General features: G+C 35.5%; 1 protein-coding gene across 3 annotated transcripts in view; it reads right to left on the bottom strand.

Annotated features, from left to right (window-relative positions):
* LOC135195018 (adhesion G protein-coupled receptor A3-like) overlaps positions 1-22,500 on the bottom strand; it is a 506,010-nt gene that overhangs the window by 420,071 nt on the left and 63,439 nt on the right. For all 3 annotated transcript variants that reach the window (XM_064221310.1, XM_064221312.1, XM_064221311.1), the window contains one exon: positions 849-920. In XM_064221310.1, coding sequence (XP_064077380.1) covers positions 849-920 — 72 coding nt within the window. The remainder of the gene's footprint in view (positions 1-848; positions 921-22,500) is intronic.

Raw genomic sequence — 22,500 nt, 5'->3', positions numbered from 1 at the left:
TAAGTAAATAAAATATATTCTGAAGGGAAATACCACTTTGAACCATACAATATTCCAATGATAATAATAAATAAATAAATAAATAAATAATTAAATTAAATATATCCTGAAGGGAAGTACCACTTAGAATCATACAATATTCCAATAATAATAATACATAAACAAATAAAATTTATTGTGAAAAATACCACTTTGAACCATACAATATTCCAACGATAAAAATAAAATAAATACATTAATTAAATTAAATACATTCTGAAGGGAATTACCACTTAGAATCATGCAAATATCCAATCAATAATAAATAAAATAATAAAACAAATAAATCAAACAAATAAATAAATAAATAAACAAATAAAACTTATTGTGAAGGGAAATAACACTGAACCATACAATATTCCAACGCGTATCAAGAAAATCTGTATTAAAAAACTTGTTGATACAAGACATCACAATATACCAAAGTAACTCATCAAACACACTTTAAAATACCGTATACAGACTTTACAAGAAAAAGGAAAACTCCAAGATACTAAAGAATACTAAAATATGCAGAGACTAGGTATTATGTCGTACCTCTAAGTAAATGGTGATACAATCCACAATGATGTAAAATCCTTCTGTAGTTTGAAATATATATTTCTTGTACAGGAACTTATAGCTTTCGACCATCAGCTGTGGTTTTGTTCACATTTTAGTGAAGAAGACCACAGCTGATGGTCTAAAGCTAAAAGTTCTTGTACAAGAAATATATATTTTAAACTACAGAAGGATTTTACGTCATTGTGGAAAGTATCCCTACATACTAAAATATAAAAAAAAAAAAACTTATATATTCCGAAACTCACAATTTCTCGAGGATGTGAAGGTGAGACAGAACTCCTGCCGGCAGCCGAGTGATCCCGTTGCCTGATAAATCCCTGAAACGAAGAACAAGAGACTGTTAGTTGATTGAATACTCCATTGGGACAGTTAATGAAAAATTGAATCTGAAATATAATACAGTATATATTTATATACATTATTCATAAGTGTTTAATATATATATATATATATATATATATATATATATATATATATATATATATATATATATCAATCCTATTAAATTGCAGACATTGCTGTAAGTACGATAGAATTAAATAACACATTTCATTATATATATAATAAAACAAATGTAGCTCCTGATAACTGGCCTCCTTTGATGATGAGGAGGAGTCCAGACGTCCTAACCATCCTGTACATTACTAACTCACCATGACACCTCTGGAACAGGTCTAGTGCTGGCATCAAGACGGCTTTATTTATACCCATCCCTACAGGGAGGCCCCTCGAAGTGCAAGGGGGTCTCTGGAAGGGCAAGGGGGTCCCGGGGTGGGTTGGGGGGGTAGGGAGGAAGCTTATTAACCCAGGGCACTTGCTTGATTTATATGTGCGATAGCCAATGAGCCTAATCTTAATGGCCTGGTTTCATGTCATGCTCAGAGAAATAAGAAAAGAAATAATATAGTAAATTAATTAATAAAAGAAAGAAAAGAACACCATGGCTTAAACCCTGGGTACAGCCACCTCCACAGCTCCACCCCTTCGGAAATATCTCCACTCTAATAAGGGAGATGGGAGAGGAAACAATTAGTGAATAAGCTGCAGAGGCAGTTATGTCGTCTCATTTTAACCTCCCCACAAAATAAGTTTCAGAAATAAGTTTCAGCAAATTGCCAAAAGACACCGTTCTGGGTTCGGTCTGTTGTGAGTGCCTTTCATTCGGGCTGACAGACAAATTCGCATTAATACCTTCTTTTGACTTCTACGGTGAAATATCTCTAAAAGATAAATTCCACGAGTGTCGTCTTTATTGTAAGCGGTCTGGTCAATGAAGCGAGATTTTCAACCAAATTTGTGACTAGATGCAAATGCATACTTGTGTGTGTGTGTGTGTGTGTGTGTGTGTGTATACACCTGTCCATGTCGAATTCAGGCTACATGGACCCATTACCAAGACAATTAATTATGAAGAATAAATATTTATAATGTGGCTTTTTCTTACACACATATTAAGGCATCAGCAAACACAAGAGCGAGCGCGAACACACACACACACAAATATCTATATATATATAATATATATATATGTATGTATATATATATATATATATATATATATATATATATATATTATATAATAATATATGCAGAGAGAGAGAGAGAGAGAGAGAGAGAGAGGAGAGAGCGAGACGAGAGAGAGAGGCGTAAAACAAGCTGCATATGCAAAACACACACAAAAATATATATATTATATATATATATATATATATATATATAGAATTATGGGGATAAAATAAAAATATATATATATATTATAGATATATTATATATATATATATATATATATTGCAGAGAGAGAGAGAGAGAGAGAGAGAGAGAGAGAAGAGGCGTAAAACAAGCTTGCATATGCAGAACAGTTTTTTTCAAAATTACTATGAATATTTTGGTCTTCCTGGAAAACGATACAACTAATTATGGGGATAAAATAAAAATACACAAGTGAAAGCAAGACCTTTCATAACCTTTTTGTTCATATCACTAACAAATAAACCGGCTCTCTCGCACAATGAAAAATGGTCTGTAGCAGAAAATTTCCCTCCCGAATCCCGTACAGTTAATTAAACCGTACAAGACTGTAACACGTACCACGAAAAATGAACATCAGTTACAAAAAAAATAAAAATAATAAAAATAAATAAATAAATAAAAAAAACTGCTAAACATCGTCACATTAATTAATGAACTTCCGATAGTTGTCAAGCGCTCACTATCAAAATCTGCATGAAAATTAAACAAACGAAGAAACTTCGGCGCAATCGAGTTTTCTGTACAACGTATAATGCTGTGTAAAACAACCAACTATGACCCGTAGCGTTTCAGCCGCGCACCAGATACGGTAGAGTGAGGGTGCGTCCCATCCCTCCGGAAAGCGCTGCCAGATGCTCGATCCATGGCTAAATTTAACCTTATATAAAATAAAAACTACTGAGGTTAGAGGGGTGCAATTTGGTAAGTTTGATGACTGGAAGGTGGATGATCAAAATGACAATTTGCAGTCTTCTTGCCTTAGTAGGTTTTTAGATTTGAGAGCGGACAGAATAATGCGCGGACGGACAGCCAGACAAAGCCGATACAATAGTTTTCTTTTACAGAACACTAAAAAGTGGAGAGAGAGAAAAAAAAGTCTTTCCCATCCGATAAATCCTTACATTTCAACATGCATATGTATGAGTCTCGGCGGTTTTACCCAGGCAAACATTCATAGCACGACTGGCCAACATGTTCCCTCCCAAATACGCGAACATTCGTAAAATGTGATATTGTCCGGTTTATAATTACGATAAGTTACCTCCGGCATACTAATAGCTTTGGTATGAAAAATGAGTGATTTTTTTTTTTTATTATTGGTGGTGTTGGTGGAGCTGATGATTGGGATCGAAAAATGATATATTTCTTTTAGTCTCTTCTCTCTCCTTTGAAGGGTATTTGTTTGACATTTTAATTTAATTTGTTCAGATGCTAAACACTTATGGAACAAGCCTACAGGGGCCATTGACTTGAAATTCGAGCTTCTCAGTCTGACCTCCATTATGAGCATAGTTATTATTATATTTTTTTTTTTTTTTTGGGGGGGATTTTTTTTTTTTTTGGGGGGGGGGGGGGGAGAGGGGGCCGCTACCACAGTCCTCCAATTCGACTGGGGGGTATTCATAGTGTGGGGTTCCGGGTTGCATCCTGCCTCCTTAGGATTCCACCACTTTTCTTAATATGAGCGTTGTTTCTAAGAGCACATTCTTCAGCATGAGTCCTGGAGCTACTTCGGCATCTAGTTTTTCGAGATTCCTTTTCAGGGATCTTGGAATCGTTCCTAGTGTTCCTATGATTATGGGTACAATTTCCACTAGGATATCCCATATCCTTCTTATTTCTATTTACAGGTCTTGATGCTTATCATATTTTTCCCTTTCTTTCTCTTCAACTCTGGTGTCCGATGGTATTGCGACATCAATTATTATTATTATTATTATTATTATTATTTAGTAGTAGTAGTAGTAGTAGTAGTCTCTTACGAAGATCTTCCAGCTTCTAATCTAACCCTTGAAATAATAATCCCAAAAGCGACTGTCCCCAATCTTTCATGCAATATTTTTATATTCATTTTGGTCTAAAAACATCTTTAAAAAAACACAACATTTCTCTCTCTCTCTCTCTCTCTCTCTCTCTCTCTCTCTCTCTCTCTCTCTCTCTCTCTCACACAAACAAAACAAACTACCACATACCCATTTCATTAACCAGCCACAAAATGTCAAACGAAAGCGTTTGGAAACCAAAAACATTAAATTCCCCCGACGAAAAATTGTTTGGTAAACCATTCACAGAAAATGAATCAACTTCCATTAGCTTCCATTAGCTTCCAAGCACTTCAGACTCCCAATCACCATTGAAACAAAGGGGAAAAGGGAATATACGGCTCTGGTTTATCTTGCTATGAAAAAAGGAAGCAGGCGAAACAGCAAAAAAGGGAAATGGTGTTGCCTATACACGGAATAATAAAGGAAATAGGGGATATGGTGTGTTTTATTTGCAATAAAAAATAGAAAGAATGGATTTATTTGAAATATAAAATGGAAAAGGGGGAAAACAGCGCTGTTTTACCGAGCAGGAAACACAGCAAAAAGGAAAATGATGTTGTCTATACACGGAATAATAAAGGAAAAGCGGAAATGGAAACAGCGTTATTTTACAGTGCAGGAAACACAGCTAAAAAAGGCAAAAGGGAAAGAAACTGTTGCATAACCATGGGATAATAAAGGAAAAACGAAACTATGTTGCCCAATCATGGGATAATAAAGGAAAAACGAAAATGAGAAGCAGCGTTATCTATCGCGCAGCAGGAAACAGAGGAAAAAGGTAAATGATTTTGTCTATACACGGAATAAGAAAAGGAATAAGGAAAATTGGAAACAGCGTCATTTCACAGTGCAGGAAACAAAGGAAAAAGGGAAAGAAACTGTCTTGCATAATCCTGGGATCATAAAGGAAAAACGGAAAATGGGAAACAGCGTTATTTTACACTGCAGGTAACACAGGAAAAAGGTAAATAATGTTGTCTATACACAGAATAACAAAGGAAAAACGGAAAAGGGGGCGTTTCATCGTGCAATATAACGGAACTACCATTGTTATATCAAGCAATATAAACAGAAAAAAAAAGGAATTCATATGATTTAATCATGCAATATAAAATGCATATAAGGAAAAAGGGCGATTTTACCATACAGCAATAAGGCAAAAAATGAATGACCGTTGTTTCATCATTTTTTGCCGTTTCTATCTCAAAGGAAAAAGGCAACAACGCTTTCTATGACCAAATCTTTGGTTACAGAAAAATGGAGATATCGGTTTGAAAATAGAAAGTAACGCTCTTTTATTAAGCAATAAAGAAGAAAATGGGAAAACGCTGTCTTTTGGCAGGCAATAATGAAGGAAATAATGGAAATAACCCTTTTTTTTATCATTCAATGTCACTGCAATAACAGGAAACAGCATTACTTTGTCAAGCTACCAAAAAAAAAAGGAAAGGTGAAATAATGCTGTTTTCATGTGCAACAAAACAGGGCAATAACGTTTGGTATATCTTGAAATTGAAAAGTGAAATAACGCTGTTTTATCATAAAATAAAAAAGTTAAATAACATTTGCTTTATCTTGTAATATAAAAGTGAAATAACGCTGTTTTATTATAAAACTGAAAATGTGAAATAACGTTGTTTTATCGTAAAATAAAAAAGTTTGTTTTACCTTACAATAAAAAATTTAAATAAAGTTTGTTTTATCACTCAATACAAAAAATTAAATAACGCTGGTTTATCATGAAATTAAAAGGTTAATTAACGCTGTTTTATCATTCAATAAAAGTGAAATAACGTTGTTTTATCATTCAATAAAACCGTGAAATAACGTTTGTTTTTTCACGCAATAAAAACTGAAATAACGCTTTTATATCATCAAAAAATAAAGTGAAATAATGTTGTTCTATCTTCCAAAAAAAAAACAGGAAATAATACTGCTTTATCATGCAATAAAAAACTCATACATATGCAAAATGCATATGTATGAGACTGCCGTGACTTAGCGAGGCAGCAATTCATATCCAGGAAGATAACATAATTCTTTTGTTTTTATTTTCTCGCGAAAATACGAAAGTCCGTAAAAACGTAATTACAGCCGGTCTATAATTACGATAAGTTATCACCGCCTGCTAATAGCTTCGGTGGAAAAAAAAAAATAAAAAAAAATGCATGGAATCGCTTCATTTTTTTTTTTTCATGGAGGTGCTTTGGTTAGACTGCCAATAATCAGTATTGAAAAACTATATTTCAGGATTATTTTCATCGCTCTCTGCATTTCGTTTCCCTGAAGTAATTTCAAACCGTGCTGGGATCTTCTGCATTCTAATGTGATTCTTTGGTGTGATTCTTTGGAATCACGATATATCTCTTCTTACACTAACTTTTTTTTTTTCGGAGGCGTCTGTCTTTCTTTTTATCTCCCTCTCTCCTCTTGATCTGTTTTACATTTTCTAATTTCGAGCTATCGAGTTTTTCATATTTTTCTACTACTGCATAAACATGGCTGTGGTTTAAACATATTTCACTTGTGGAAAGTATCGAAAAATTCTCTCTCTCTCTCTCTCTCTCTCTCTCTCTCTCTCTATATATATATATATATATATATATATATATATATATATATATAGTATATATATATATATTATACAATATATAGTCTCCCCAAGAGAAAAACATCGGGGAGACACTACCCCCCTTAACGTTGGGGGGGGAAGCCATCAAGGGGAGACGAGAGAGAGAGAGAGAGAGAGAGAGAGAGAGAAGGTTTGCTTAAAAGCTCACTAATCAGTCGCCCACATAACTCCCCACTCCAACATTTCCTGCATTGTACCCGAAATCACTTTCCAATAAATGCACTTCGCACAAAGCATTAAATTTTCTTTCCATTCCCTTTCCCTAACCCTTTCTCTTCTCATTTCATTCACTCCCAAATACTTTCCCCGTCTCTTCCCCGACCTGGGACGAGCGCGGGAATCTCCCTTCCCTCGAAGCCCTTCCTCCTAAGGTCTTAAATCCCCTCCTTCTTCCTTTGTCGTCTCTTTTCCTCCTCTTCTCTCACGAACGGCTCTTCATAAAACCGAAGGTGATAAAATACCGCTTCAAGCCAAAAGCCCGCAAGACCTCTTCTAAGGCTCCTGCCCAAATCCTTGGCTGCCGGGTTAAATAATCTAAATCTCTCATTTCACGGACTGTGCCACGGCGGAGCCATTGCTGGCTGCTGGCTGCCATTGACCGTAAAATGGAGATTTTTTTTTTTTTTTTTTTTTTTTTTTTTTTTTTTTTTTTTTTTTTTTTTTTTGTTTTTTTTTTTTTTTTTTTTTTTTGGGGGGGGGGAGGGTCTGAAAACGTGAAATGTGAAAAATGGGTTCTGCGTTAAAGTGGTAAGCCCTTAACAATACAATAATAATAATAATAATAATAATAATAATAATAATAATAATAATAATAATAATAATAATCATAGAACTTCGTGATTTTCCTAAAATGTGGGAAAAACAAGGGAGTGAGAATAACAATAATAATATAATAATAAAATAATAATAATAATGATAATAATATTAATAATAATAATAAGTCATAAGATAGGATAGAATTTCGTGACTCCTAAAATGTGTGAGAACAAACAAGGGAGTGAAAATAGCAATAATAATAAAAAATAATAACTAATAATAATAATAATAATAATAATAGTAATAATAATAATAATAATAATAAAGATAATAATAATAATAATGTCATGAATTCGTGATAGTGTCTAAAATGTGGGAAAAACGGAGTGAAAATAGCAATAGCAATAATAATAATAAAATAATCAATAATAATAATAATAAAAAATAATAATAATAATTAATAATTAATAATTAATAATAATAATAAAATTATTAATTTTGACATTATTATTATATTATTATTATTATTATTATTATTCAGAGCCTTTTTGTAATTTTTTTCCTAAAATATGGGAAATGAAAGGGAGTGAAAAACTAGTGATGAGATATAATAATAATCACAATAATTATAGCATTTTGCAATTATTATAAAAAGGAGAAATAACAGAAAAGCGGAACGGTTATATAATAATAATATAATAATAATAATAATAATAATAATAATAATAATAATAATAATAATAATAATAATCCGACAGATGGCTGTCTGAACCAGGTGTACAGCAACTCAGCTCGAAATACTATCATCCAAAAAAAAAAAACTTTTTTTTCTCTCTCTCTCTTGTTTTTTTTTTGTTTTTTTGCTGCGTCAGAGTGTAATCACTTTTCATGCAATGACATCCGCGGTGCCCTTTGAAGCTCTGGCTCATCAACATGGTCTTACCGAATTTTTTTTTTTTTACGAAGATCAAACTTCCAAATTGCCTGTTATTTCATGCCAATTTCTGATAATAATAATCTGACACTAAGCAACAATAAAGTACAAAACAAGAGAATCATCACTTTACAGAATATGATGATGTTCATAATATACAACTGAATATGAGAACAGAAGAATACTAATTGATTGTTTGATTGTGTCTATTAAACCTGGCGTCACAACATCTAGGTTATTGACACCGAAATAAATTTAAATAGGAAAAAATTAAATTTAAAATAAATTTCATGTAAAAATATCTATAGTAATCCCCATAAACTTTTATCATCTTTAACTATCAATACGTATTCGAGCATTTCTTCTTGTAAGAAAAATAATCTTTGTAAGTCTCGACCCTCTCTTATATTACCGTTACTTCTGGCGTTAAGGGTACTACATTACTAACAACAGAAGCAAAATTAGAAAATAAAAATTATCTTTACAACAAGATCCCAAAATAGTACAATAATAACATATCCTCTTAAACACATCCAGATACTCGACCTCTTTTACAAAGGGAGGGTGCAGCAGCTGTAGGCAGGTGTGGGCGAGGACAGGTGTGAAAACCTACAATGCACACATGAGGTAACATCTGTGTCCATACACAGCTGCTTTACAAAAGGGATATTGTTCGCCGGAAAAAAAGAATAATGTAGTGGTTGCTGTTGTTGTTCTTGTAATGTTTGTTGTTGCTCCGAGGACTATTACTAAGGGTTGCTGTCAACACATAGTCTTGAATTAAGCAAGAATTCCTCTTAATAATAATAATAATTAATAATAATAATACTTATCCATTTTTTATCTGTCTTTCTCTTCAACTCTGGTGTCCCATGGTATTGATGTCGCAATACCATGGGACATCAGAGTTGAAGAGAAAGACAGGGAAAAATGGATAAGTTTATCAAAATCTGAAATAGAAATAAGAAGGATATGGGAATATGCCAGTGGAAATCGTTCCCCATAATCACAGGAGCACTAGGCACGATCCAAGATCCCTGAAAAGGAATCTAGAAAAACTAGACGCTGAAGTAGCTCCAGGACTCATTCAAAAGTTTGGATCCTAGAAACGGCGCACATAGTAAGAAAAGTGATGGACTCCTAGGAGGCAGGATGCAACCCGGAACCCCACACTGTAAATACCACCCAGTCGAATTGGAGGACTGTGATAGAGCCAAAAAAAAAAAGTAATAATAATAATAATAATAAAAATAATAATGTTAAAAAGAATGGCAGAATTAAGCGAGTTGATTTTATATAGTTTTTTTTTCTATTTTCTTACAATTCGCTTCTCAGGATTCAGCGATGTTTCTGAGTAACTGGACAATATTCATATGAATATTGGCCAGTACTCAGAAACATCGCTGAGCCTGAGAAGCGAATTATAAGAAAAATAGAAAAAAAACTATATAAAATCAACTCGCTTAATTCTGACATTCTTTTTAACAGCATTTGTCTAAAAGAGGGTCTACTACCAAATAATAATTAATAATAATAATAATAATCAATAATAATAATAATAATAATAATAAGAATAATAATAATTACTATTTATTAATTATTATTATTATATTATTATCTTATTTTATTATTTTCTGGATAACAAAATACAATTTGTATCTAAACAATCATACAGTTTCATACGTATGTAACATACACACACACACACACACATACACATATATATAGCTATATATATACATTATATACGTATATATATATATATATATATATATAAATATATATATATATATATATATATATATATATATATATATATATATATATATGTGTGTGTGTGTGTGTGTGCGCGTGTGTGTGTATATACCGATAGTCTACAATTGATGAACCAAACGTTTGACCTGCCATGGTCTGGGCGGGGTCAGCCTGACTCTCTCCCCATCAATTATACCATATATAATTACACAGTGACAGTAAGTCGACCCAAGCTTTAAGATGACACGTAATATCACGAGCGACTCTTATATTACCGTTATTTCTGACGGTGTGAGTACAATAATGTTAATAATCTACGTAACACATTTTTTGGGGGTTCGTCAGCAAGATTAGTTAATTATTCACGTAGCATTTTTTTTTTTAAGGTTCGTGATTGTTAACTGTAACACTCTAATGCCCTTGCAAGGGAAACTCACGTAATCGCAGCCTATTCACACAAACATGCCCTCACACGCGAAGGTAATGCATGCCCTAAATTGCAAGTGAGTGAGGGGGAGGGGGGGAGGGGTGTAACGAGGTATCTGTAGCCTCAAGCAAGACCTACCGACTGCAAGGAGGATCAAAGGTCAGAGGTCAACTTTAACGTGACGCAGCTCAATTCTCATATTCAAACAGAAATACATTATTCGTCGGTGTGAACATATCTCCTCCGCGCGATTTGGATGTATAAATACGCAGAGGTCACGAACGTCCTCCAAGCTGAATTTGCGCTGAAGCTGTTTCTCGATTATAATAAAACAAATAAAATTTTAATAATGTTTTTTTTTTCATTTTATTTATTTATTTTTATTTATCTATTTTATTTATTTTATTTATTTATTTCTTGCTAATCTAGAGCAAATGGGAGGTGCTACGTGTCATTCACTATTAATTGCATTTCAACTTAAATCTTAATAAATATATACAGATATATGTATATGTTATATATAAATATAAATATATATATATATATATATATATATATATAATTTTTTTAACTGACTGCTTCTTAGTATATATATATATATATAATATATAATATATATATATATATATATATATATATATATATATATATATATATGAAACTAAGTAGTGAGTTAAAAATATAACAAGGCAGGAAACGCAACTACCAAGGATTCTAAATTATATATATAAAAAAACATTCACGATGTTAAAATTTGCATTTGTTTCACTACGGAGGAACCTCTGCTTATTTACAAATGCACAGAAGCACTTCAAGTACAAGAAAATAAAATAAAAAATGCAAGAAATTGGCGCAATAAACAAGTGCCTGGAGGAAGAGAAAGTTGGAAAGCATCAGGAGATTGGCGAAGCCATGTTTCTTAAAAGGTGCTGCCATTATAAGCGTAAAGAAGGAAACACGAGGAAGTAATGCATCGAATTTTTTTTTTTTCAATCGAGTTTCGTTGGAATAAAAAAAAAATTGAATTAAAAAAAATAAAGATTGAAAAGGCGAGTAATACAGCAATGCGACGATACAATGAAAAAAAGTAAAAAATACTCAGAAGTTTCTTCGGCGCATTCGAGTTTTCTGTACAACATATAATGCTGTATGAAACTCTCAGCCGCGGCCCACTGAACTTTCAGCCACGGCCCGGTGATGGCCTGTCCTATAACGTTCCCAGACGCACGATCATGGCTAACTTTATCCTTAAATCAAATGAAAACTATTGAAGCTAGAGAGCTGCAATTTGGTATGTTTGATGAATGGTGGGTGGATGATCTACATACCAATTTGCAGCCCTCTAGCCTCGGTAGTTTTTAAGGTCTGAGGGCGGACAGGAAATGTGCGGAAGGACAGAAAAAGTGCGGACGGATAGACAAATACCCGTCTCAATAGTTTTCTTTTACAGAAAACTTCAAAGGACATACTGGTCTTAAAAAAACCGACATGATTGTAAGTCCTGGGAGGTAAGAATAGTGGCCTTTTACGAAAACATTGGAATGATAAATAGCAGTGTTATACAGACGGCACCCTTAATATCCAGCAAGTGAGAAAGTGGACACCAGACAACACTGAATGTATTATCACACGTAAATAGGTTTGAGTCACTCCTTATGACTCAACATGTGTCAGGAGGTCTACACTTCTGCTCATGAGGCTCCTCTGTAGATTTATGCGCAAAGCAGTTACGAAGATGTGTCTTTCTTTCTCTGAATAAGTAGCAGAGGATTTTTTCCTCAATAAAGACAAACAAATATTTTAAAACTTCAAAAGTCGTTAAGAGATCATCTTTGGTGATGCCACACCATCTGAGTTTCTCGTTGGACGAGCGGGTTACGTGCTCGCCTGCCGATTCGGTAGCCCCGAGTTTGATTCCCCGCTCTGCCAACGTGGAACCAGAGGAATGTTTCTGGTGACGAGAAATTAATTTATCAATAGAATGTGGTTCGGATCCCACAATAAGCTGTAGGTCACGTTGCTAGATAACCAATGCAAATATCTAATCCTTCGGGCCAGCCGTAGAAGAGCTGTTAATCAACACAGTGGTCTGGTCAAACTAAGATTTACTTAACTTTTTTCCACATCATCTTATTCCTAAGTGATTGTATATACGATATTTTGACTGACAACATACTGATCTTTGTCTTTTTATTTCTACTTCCTGACTGAGGGATTTTTTCCTCACACTTCCCAATGTCTGTCTGGCCAAGGATCTAAGGCTTTGATTTTTCAAAAGGATTGATCCTATATCGTTGCAAGTAAATGAATCACGAATGATTACTTAAAAAGATTTAGGCTTTGGCCGTATATCTTTGTAAGTAACTGAATCACGATTAAGTTACTTAAAAAGATAAGAGGGATTGGCCCTGTATCTTTGCAAGTAACTGATTCACGAATAAGTTACTTGAAAAGATAGAGGGATTGGCCCTGTATCTTTGCAAGCATCTCTGACGCCTCAATGGAATGCCCGAGAATCGAACTCGCGGCCACCCAGGTGGCAGACCAACACCAAGCCGACCATGCCACTGAGGTGCTGCAGAGGGCGAAATGTAAGATGGAAGAAAGAGAATATGAAAGGAGGTACAGGAAAAGGAACGAATGGGGTTTACTCAATACCAACAATTTCTCATGAAGACATGAGAAGGAATAAAACTTTAAAATGAAGAAGTGTATAGTATATATAAATGATTCCCCTGCAGTGCTAACTCCTACCTCACACCCGCGACAGAAAACCCCTGGGGGGGGGGGGGGGGGTAGTACCGTCAGTGTACCTCCCACGGTGCACTGGAGGCATTACTTGAGGTTCTAAGCAGCGTCCCTTCGTCCCCTGGCTGCAACTCCTTTCAATCCTTTTACTGCACCTCCGTTCGTATTCTCTTTCTTCTACTTTACCTTCCACCCACCACAAGCAACTGTTTCACCTTTCAAACCTCCTTTACTCTCAGATACCCTTTCAGTGTTGAATGACCCCATAGGTCCCAGCGCATAGCCTTTGGTCTAAACTCTTTATGCCATACCATTCCACGACAAAAAACGAATTACTTTATATTTACAACAATCAATATGGAAGGAATTAAATAGAAACTGACAGCATCACAGACTCAAAATCCAAATCTCCCTTAAGCAAAAATAAAATACATAAAAAATATCAATAACAATAAAATGAATAATTCATGACGGGATATTACACGTACTACATTCATTAATCCAGTTTCCACGTACAATGCTCTCTCTCTCTCTCAGTTTTGCAGTGATGTCCACTTTCATAAAGAATCTCTCTCTCTCTCTCCGCGTCACAAGCTCCAAAAGTTTTCAGAATTACACGTAATTACCGATCAGAAGTGAGCTTGGTAACACAGGTGGTTTTATCGACGTGAAAAGGTCACCCAGGAAAGAATACTAATGAACGGACATCAAATATATAACGCTCTAATGCTTTCATTACCCTGCTACTGTTATTAAGCAATTCCAATGTTTTATCCTGTCAACCAGTCGTAAATGGCGGGGTTATAATAATCATTCAAATCAAACGACAGTACAATGATAATTACAAGTTATTTTACCATTTCATCATATTTTTCGCTCGGAAACGGAGGGTTAATAATGTAACGAACGATCACAATTATTTCGTCATTATGATATCATTATGTCTGTCATAATGATATCATAACCGAAATATGTTTCATATCTGTCATAATACGTTCATATCTATGTTTCATATCTATGACTCGAAGAATTGCTCATTAGATCAATCACATATTTCCGAGTGAAAAATTAGGGGAAATATCAAAACAAATTATAATCATAACTGCACTGCTGTTGGAAATATTTATTCAAATTTTCTATAAGAATATTTCACCCGGGGGTTAATCCATACAAAAAAAAAAAAAAAAAAAAAAAAACTGTGAATAACGAAAACTAAAAGAATGATGATAACGTTAATAATAAACAACATTAAATCAAGGTCAATAATCCTACATAACCATGACAAAAAAAAAATCTATTGAACCTATAATACCACAGGCAGCGAGCAGAGCTCTAATTGACAATACCTAAAAACATATCCATATTAGATTGCTAATTAGGCAAACAAAAATAATATTATTGTGTAATTTGTTTCACGAAGCTGGTGAAAATATTAATGACACAAATAACTCGACAATGGACACGAATATATTATTATTATTATTATATTATTATTATTATTATTATTATTATTATTATTATTATTATTATTATTATTATTACAGTCGTCCTATTTGACTGGGTGGTTTTCATAGTGTGGAGTTCCGGGTTGCATCCTGCCTCCTTAGGAGTCCATCACTTTTCTCACTATGTGCGCTGTTTCTAGGAGCACACTCTTCTGCATGAGTCCTGGAGCTACTTCGGCATCTAGTTTCTCCAGGTTCCTTTTCAGGGATCTTAGGATTGTGCCTAGTGTCCCTATGATTATGGGTACGATTTCCACTGGGCATTATTTTATTTTTTTGTTTTCTATCACAGACCTCCATTTCGACTGGGTGGTATTTACAGTGTGGGGTTCTGGGTTGCATCCTGCCTCCTTTGGAGTCCATCACTTTTCTTACAATGTGTACTGTTTCTAGGAGCACACTCTTATTATTACTATTGGGAAAGAAAATCCATAGTAGTATGACTTTGAATTTTTTTTAAAATTTGCTGTGTATATTTAAAAAAACAAAATCAAACAGGCATACTAATGTGAATTTACTTTCCCATTTTATGGACTAATGTGATTATGAGTTTTCTTTTAAGATTATTACTGTTATAAAAAGAAGCCCACAAAAGATTACTGAGTATACTCAGTAATCTTGTGGGTTTCTTTTTCCATCTGCAGAAGAATTTGATGTTCATTTGAAAAGGGTAACAGAGGGTAATGAGAAAATAGTAAAAATAAATCACTTATTAAAAAAGAAGAAAAACAAAACAATAAATAAATAGGGTAGTAATGCATTGCATCTTCGCTAAAATGAGACGAGAGAGAGAGAAGAGAGAGAGAGAGAGAGGAGAGAGAGAGAAACCGACTTTCTTCGCTGGCAAATATTAATGTCAAATCAAATTCAAGAGTAATTATGACGATGTCATCATCATTACAATGACAGGTAGTAGTAGTAAATACAGCATTATTCATAATATATATAACTAATCAAAACACCCATAACTCATAATACTCATTGTAATTTCTTCATCAGTAGCAATTACAGCTATATTATTAACTATGACGCATAAATATGAGAGAGAGAGAGAGAGAGAGAGAGAGAGAGAGAGAGAGAGAGAGAGAGGAGCGAGAAGAATGATACGATAGACTTCATCACTGCCTCGGACAACACTAGAATTAAGAATTCAACGAGACCGACGAGAACAACCCGAATGGTATGAGAAGGAAGAGAGAGGACTGGGTATTGGGAATGTCATTTCAATACCATATTTTTTTAAGAAAGTCGATTTCGTGTTAGTAATGGCAGATGAGAGAGAGAGAGAGAGAGAGAGAGAGAGAGAGAGAGAGAGAGAGAGAGATTACCATTACTGTATTCTGTACGAAAGTCAATAAAACTTACTTTCTCAAATTGCTTAACAAGGACCATGTAGATACATTACCATCATAAACTTTAAGTGTTGTTAATTGCGATACCGTATTAGTGATGACAGACAAAAGAGAAAGAGATAGAGAGAGAGAGAGAGAGAGAGAGAGAGAAGAGAAAGAGAGAGAGCGAGTTACAAGGATGAACATGTCTCAAAGGCTTGTTAGTCAATCCAAGGAGATATCAAAGGAGTTACAAGGATTTGGATGTCTCAAAGACTTGCTAGAGAGAGAGAGAGAGAGAGAGAGAGAGAGAGAGCTGACTGCGTTGGAAGGAATAAAATCTGTTGAAAATATGGAAGGAGAAAAAGAGAGAGTAGACTGTTTGTGTTGGAGAGAATAAAGGCTGTGAAAAGAGAAGGAGAGAGGAAGGAGAAGAGAGAGAAGAGAGATGACCTTGAGAAACAGAGAAGAGAGAGAGAGAGAGAGAGAGAGCAGGCTGTTTGTATTGCAGGGAATAAGATCTGTGAAAATGAGGAAAGACAGAGAGAGAGAGAGAGAGAGAGAGAGAGAGAGAGAGAGAGAGAGAGAGAGTCAAAACGGCGCCACTTAAAGACCGACTATTTCTTATCTCGTCCAACTCGGGGATATGATTCTTTCTTTTTTGAAGCGGGTTCAGCCCACGACCCTTAACCCTAACCAACCCTAACACATCCTTGAAGGGCAGAAGACAACTGAATCATTTCCTCGATAACAGAGAGAAGCTCCAATCCCCCAGTTCTCTCGTGATTCAGCAAAATTACTGAATCGAACAGTGTTCTCAGACGTTTTGCGAATATAAGCCTGCTAACATAGTGATGTTTCTCAGTTTTAATCCATGCATGTACTGAACTAACACGCGCGCGCTCGAACATGAATACACATACATGCATACATAACGCACACGCAAACACACTCCTCTCCTTTCTCTCTCTCTTTCTATTCTCTCTCTCTCTATCTCTCTTTTCTCTCTCTCTCTATTCTCTATATATATATAATATAATATATATATATATAGATATATATATATATTATATATATATATATACAAGGTGTCCATAAAGTCCAAGTACCATTACAAGTATTTACTGGGACTTTGTGGAAACCCTGTATTATAAAAAAAAAAAAAAAAAAACCATTAAGCTATTTATAAGTGTGGGCCCCACATTGTATCAAGAGAAAATAATATAGAAATAGTTTCTTTCTCTTCAACATTAACTATGTTAATTTAACGTTGAACCCAGGACATCCTAATGGACTTAATGAATAAGTGAATTCAATTTCATTTCACAGCAGCATTTTAACGACAAGCTGTAAATAGACAGTTCATCTCATGTGGCAGAGACACTCGACACAAACAAACAAACTCGCATGGCTGATTTATACATTACACTGCATCTTAAAACTCCAGTGTTCTTTAAGATAAATTCAGAATGACAACCGACAGTACTTTCATGTCAACCTCTCTAACCCATTTCTTTCCCTTGTCACGTAAGAATTAACATATGACGTACGGGTGTTCATTTCTCCGAATCCCCCAACATAAATCATCTTAGGAATAGGAAACTGATCGTTTTCGTAATGTGGGAGCAAACCGTAATAAAACTGTGTATAAAATAGACGACTTAAAAATGGACATAGTATACATAAACAAGTGGTAAAGAAATTTAGACCTTAAAAACGGACATGGTACAACACAAGCGGTACACATTCTAATAATAAAAACGGACATGGTACATGGTACAACAAGCAGTACAAATTTTATTAATCTTACAAACGGACATGTTACTACAACACAAACGGTATACAAATCTGTACCTTAAAACGGACATGGTAAATACACAAGCGGTACAAATTTTATTAATCTTATAAAACGGACATGGTACAACACAAGCGGTACACATTCTAACCTTAAAAATGGACCTGGTGCAACGCAAGCGGTACACATTCTAATCATAAAAACGGACATGGTACAACACAAGCGGTACACAAATTTCAATCTTAATAACGGGCAGGGTACAACACAAGCGCTAAAAATTTTAAGCTTAAAAACGGACATGGTATAGAAACAGGCCGTACAAAAATGTATCCTCTAACACGAAACTCGCTACACGCAGTTTCTTACCTTTCTTGCCCATTCCGATGGGCTTGAATAAACATTAGCCACATCCATTCCTGGATCTCTACAAACTTTATGTAATATTTTCAGCAAATGTTAAAAAATAAAATAAACACACTTCCCTCAGATGGTGATCGTGTGGTGGAGTACGATAATTAATCGTATTGATTGATGAAGGTTTTAAATGGTTTTAGTGTTTGCAAATAACAAAAGAAGTGGCAAGCACGCAGTGTTACCAGAAGTGGCACAGCGAGGCAGCATCCTTCTGCATCCATAATATGTATCCGAAGGCGGAGTCCAAATTGGCAATACTTGTAGTTGTTTTAAACTTATTATTATTATTATTATTATTATTATTAGGGAAGAAACACTCTCTGAGTGCAGTAGCGTTGAAAATTATAGCTGTTTCCACGGCATTTAATTTGTATAGTCTTCTCTATTTGTCTTACCTCCCTTTTATGAGTAAGTAGCTGCTATATATCATGTTTATATCAGCTACATGCTGACGAAAAGAATGTAATTATTATTATTATTATTATTATTATTATTATTATTATTATTCAGAAGACGAACCCTATCTATGTAAAACAAGCCCACCACAGGGGGGCACTACTTTGAAATTCCAAAGCATATGGTATTAATTTGTGAATAAGAAACTACAGAAATAAGAATCAGTTACAAGAAAAGAAATAATTTAAGAAATTAATAATCAAATAAATAAATATGTAAGAAAAATAAAAGGAGAACTGTATTGAAATACAATAATACGGTTCTCCCTTTTCTGTAATCAGAAATTATACGACCAGACGCCGAGAAATGGCATGATTGAGAGGAACCCCCCCCCCCCTCTCTCTCTCCTCTCTCTCTCTCTCTCTCTCTCGCGCGCGTACACTTCCATACAAATAAACACAAAAAGGAAGCTCAAACAAACAGGGATATAAAAGCCGCATAAGCACGAGCTTTATTATCCAAAAACAAACCAAGAAAAGAAGTCTTGGGGAGGAGGAGGAGGAGGAGGAGGAGGAGGAGGAGGAGGGTCGTCTCCAGAGGTCAACGCACAGAACGGACAAACGAACGCACACATGAAACACCCTTGATGGGATGAGCACATGTCCGGTGTCTGGAGAGAGAGAGAGAGAGAGAGAAAGAGAGAGAGAGAGGGATTCTTCCATTTCCCTCCTCCTATTCCTCACCCGCCTCCTGAATCTCATAATCTAATTCCTATCTCTGTCGCTCATCTCACTTGTGAGCCCGTTAAACCGGTAAGAAAACACGTTTGTGTTTTGGGGGGGATTGCTGCCACATATAAGAGAGAGAGAGAGAGAGAGAGAGAGAGAGAGAGAGAGAGAGAGAGAGCTTAGCGACGCAGCATTATAGTAATCTCATACAACAGCCCATGCTGAAAATAAACCTTGGGCCAATAATAACAGCGCCTCAGTGGCGTGGTCCATATGATGTTGGCGTGCCACCTCGGTGGCCGCGAGTTCGATTCTCGGGCACTCCATTGAGGAGTGAGGGATGTGTATTTCTGGTGATAGAAATTCACTCTCGACGTGATTCGGAAGTCACGTAAAGCCGTTGGTCCCGTTGCAGAATAAGCACTGGTTCCATGCAACGAAAAAACACCATACAAACAAACAAACAAATAATAATAACAAAGAATATTTATCTAAACAAAACAAGAAACAGATCTACCAGCTTCCATCCAGATGCACTGAAACCTCTCCAGCCTTATAGATTATAATTTAGCGTCGCCGTATTCTTCCCGAGCTTAAATCCGGCTAAAATTAGACATTAAACCTTGATATTTTTCGTTGCAGTATAATTGGTATTAAAACAGAGCTTCCACCTGCCACTGGAGGCCTCATCGGACTGTTTGTAATGACGATTACGCGCGACAAAAATACCAAAGTGGAATTATATTTCATTTTATATAACGGCCGTCGTAACACGGCGAGCTCATTATCGCTGGCTATTTATTCCTTTGCGTGAAGCGCCTCAGTGGCTGAGGCGTGATCGGTATGGCCTTGGCCTGCGACCTCGGTGGCCGCGAGTTCGATTCTCAGGCATTCCATCGAGGTGTGAGAGATGTGTATTTCCGGTGATAGAAGTTCACTCTCGACGTGGTTCGGAAGTCACGTAAAGCCGTTGGTCCCGTTGCTGAATAACCACTGGTTCCATGCAACGTAAAAACACCATACAAACAAACAAACAAACATCCATTCTCGCTGTTCGTAAGAGCAACTTCTACCGCATTCTCTACTCTCTTCTCTCCTCTCTTCAGCAACAGTGTGGAAGAGTTTAAAAGAAAGCTAAACAAAATCATTAGGACTGTGAATGCACAGTAAAAGCTGCTCTTTACAGTTAAGTGAGCACGCGATGTCTCCTCGATGGACTAACAAGTCTTTGAGACATCCTAATCCTTGTAACTCCAGTCAACTGCCTCTTCTATCAGCGAGTTGTAAGGTTGACTCAACGCTATTCATCACGTTCTGCTCATCCCTCGCAGCCTCCAGAGATTTTTTCTTGATCAACTTCAATCATGAGAGCAAATTGAGCAGTTCCTCTTCTGCAGCTTGTGTTTATTCCGATGTTTTACTCGTTGGACGAGTGGTTTACGTGCCCGCCTGCCTACCCACTCGGTAGTCGCGAGTTCGATTCCCCGCTCTACCAACATGGAATCAGAGGAATTTATTTCCGATGACTAAAAATTCATTTCTCGATATAATGTGGTTCGGATCCCACCATAAGCTGTAGGTCCCGTTGTTGCTAGATAACCAATCGGTTCCTAGCCACGTAAAAATATCTAAACCTTCGGGTCAGCCCTAGGAGAGCAGCTGTTAATCAGCCCAGTGTCTGGTTGAACTAAGATATACTTTTTTTTTCGATGTTTACTATCTTATTCAGTGTTCTGTTATATAAAAATCTTTAAATTTTCACCAAGGACCATATTTTCGATGTTTAACTGAATTCAAACTTTGTTAAAAATTTCTCGCACTTCAAACTGCTAAATCTGTTGATACGCAGTGTAGTGGACGCCATGTTAATCTTAATAAAAATTCCGTAATAACGTTTGTACTCATTGAATTAATCAACTTAATAATCAACCCATTCCATTCCATAATTAATAATCCCCGTAGGAAGGGGGTAGTGCCGTCTGTGCACCTCACGCGGTGCACTGCAGGCATTACTTCAAGGTTCTTTGCAGCGCCCCTTCGGCCTCTAGTTACAACCATTTTCCTTCCTTTTACTGTACCTCCTATCATATTCTCTTTCTTCTATCTTACTTTCCACCCTCTCCTAACAACTGATTCATAGTGCAACTGCGGGGTCTTCCTCCGGTTGCACCTTTCAAACTTTTACTGTCAATTTCCGTGTCAGAGCTGAATGACCTCATTGGCCCAGTGCTTGGACTCTGGATGAAATTCAATATTCAATTTATGATAATTAAATATTAATAAAATTACAATCACGACAACAACAGTCACTATTGTTTAAGTTGTGTCCTCCATCACAACCTCTGAATCATGACATCTCATCATTGTCAACGGTGCCTTAATATTAGGATCCCGTCTCATTCAATCTTTCAGTAGGACTTCCGTCGTACCCTTCGGTCATTTGGTGTCCTTTCTGTCTTTTTCCTACAGGTACTATTTTGGCTCATGCATCGTTAAGATATGCATATCTCATACTTCCTCCTCTGAAGTGGCCAGGGAACACCCAACAGACCACCACTTCTCGCAATTGCTCTATGCGAATGGGCATTCTATATCTTCTTGTTTTATTGGCTTCCTTTCTGTTTAATGCCAAGCTTCCATATCCTCTCATAGTTTCAGACATTCCTAGATTGTGATTTTGGAGAAAAAAAAATAATTTCCTATGTGGTTACGGCCATTTTTCCTTGGTGTTCTTGTTTTTATTTATTTATTTATTTATTTTTAAAGACCTGAGCCCTTTCTAAAGAGCATAAAATATAAGACTGAATAAAGAGCGAGATGGTTTCCATTATAACAAGCCATTAAAGCTTGACCAATATCCAGAAAATGATACTTATCAGAAAAAAAAAGTCTCATATAGTG

Source organism: Macrobrachium nipponense, chromosome 15 (assembly GCF_015104395.2).
Source record: "Macrobrachium nipponense isolate FS-2020 chromosome 15, ASM1510439v2, whole genome shotgun sequence".
NCBI classification, from domain to species: Eukaryota; Metazoa; Arthropoda; class Malacostraca; order Decapoda; family Palaemonidae; genus Macrobrachium; species Macrobrachium nipponense.
Note: the sequence above shows the minus strand (reverse complement) of the source record. Positions and strands in the feature narration are given on the sequence as shown.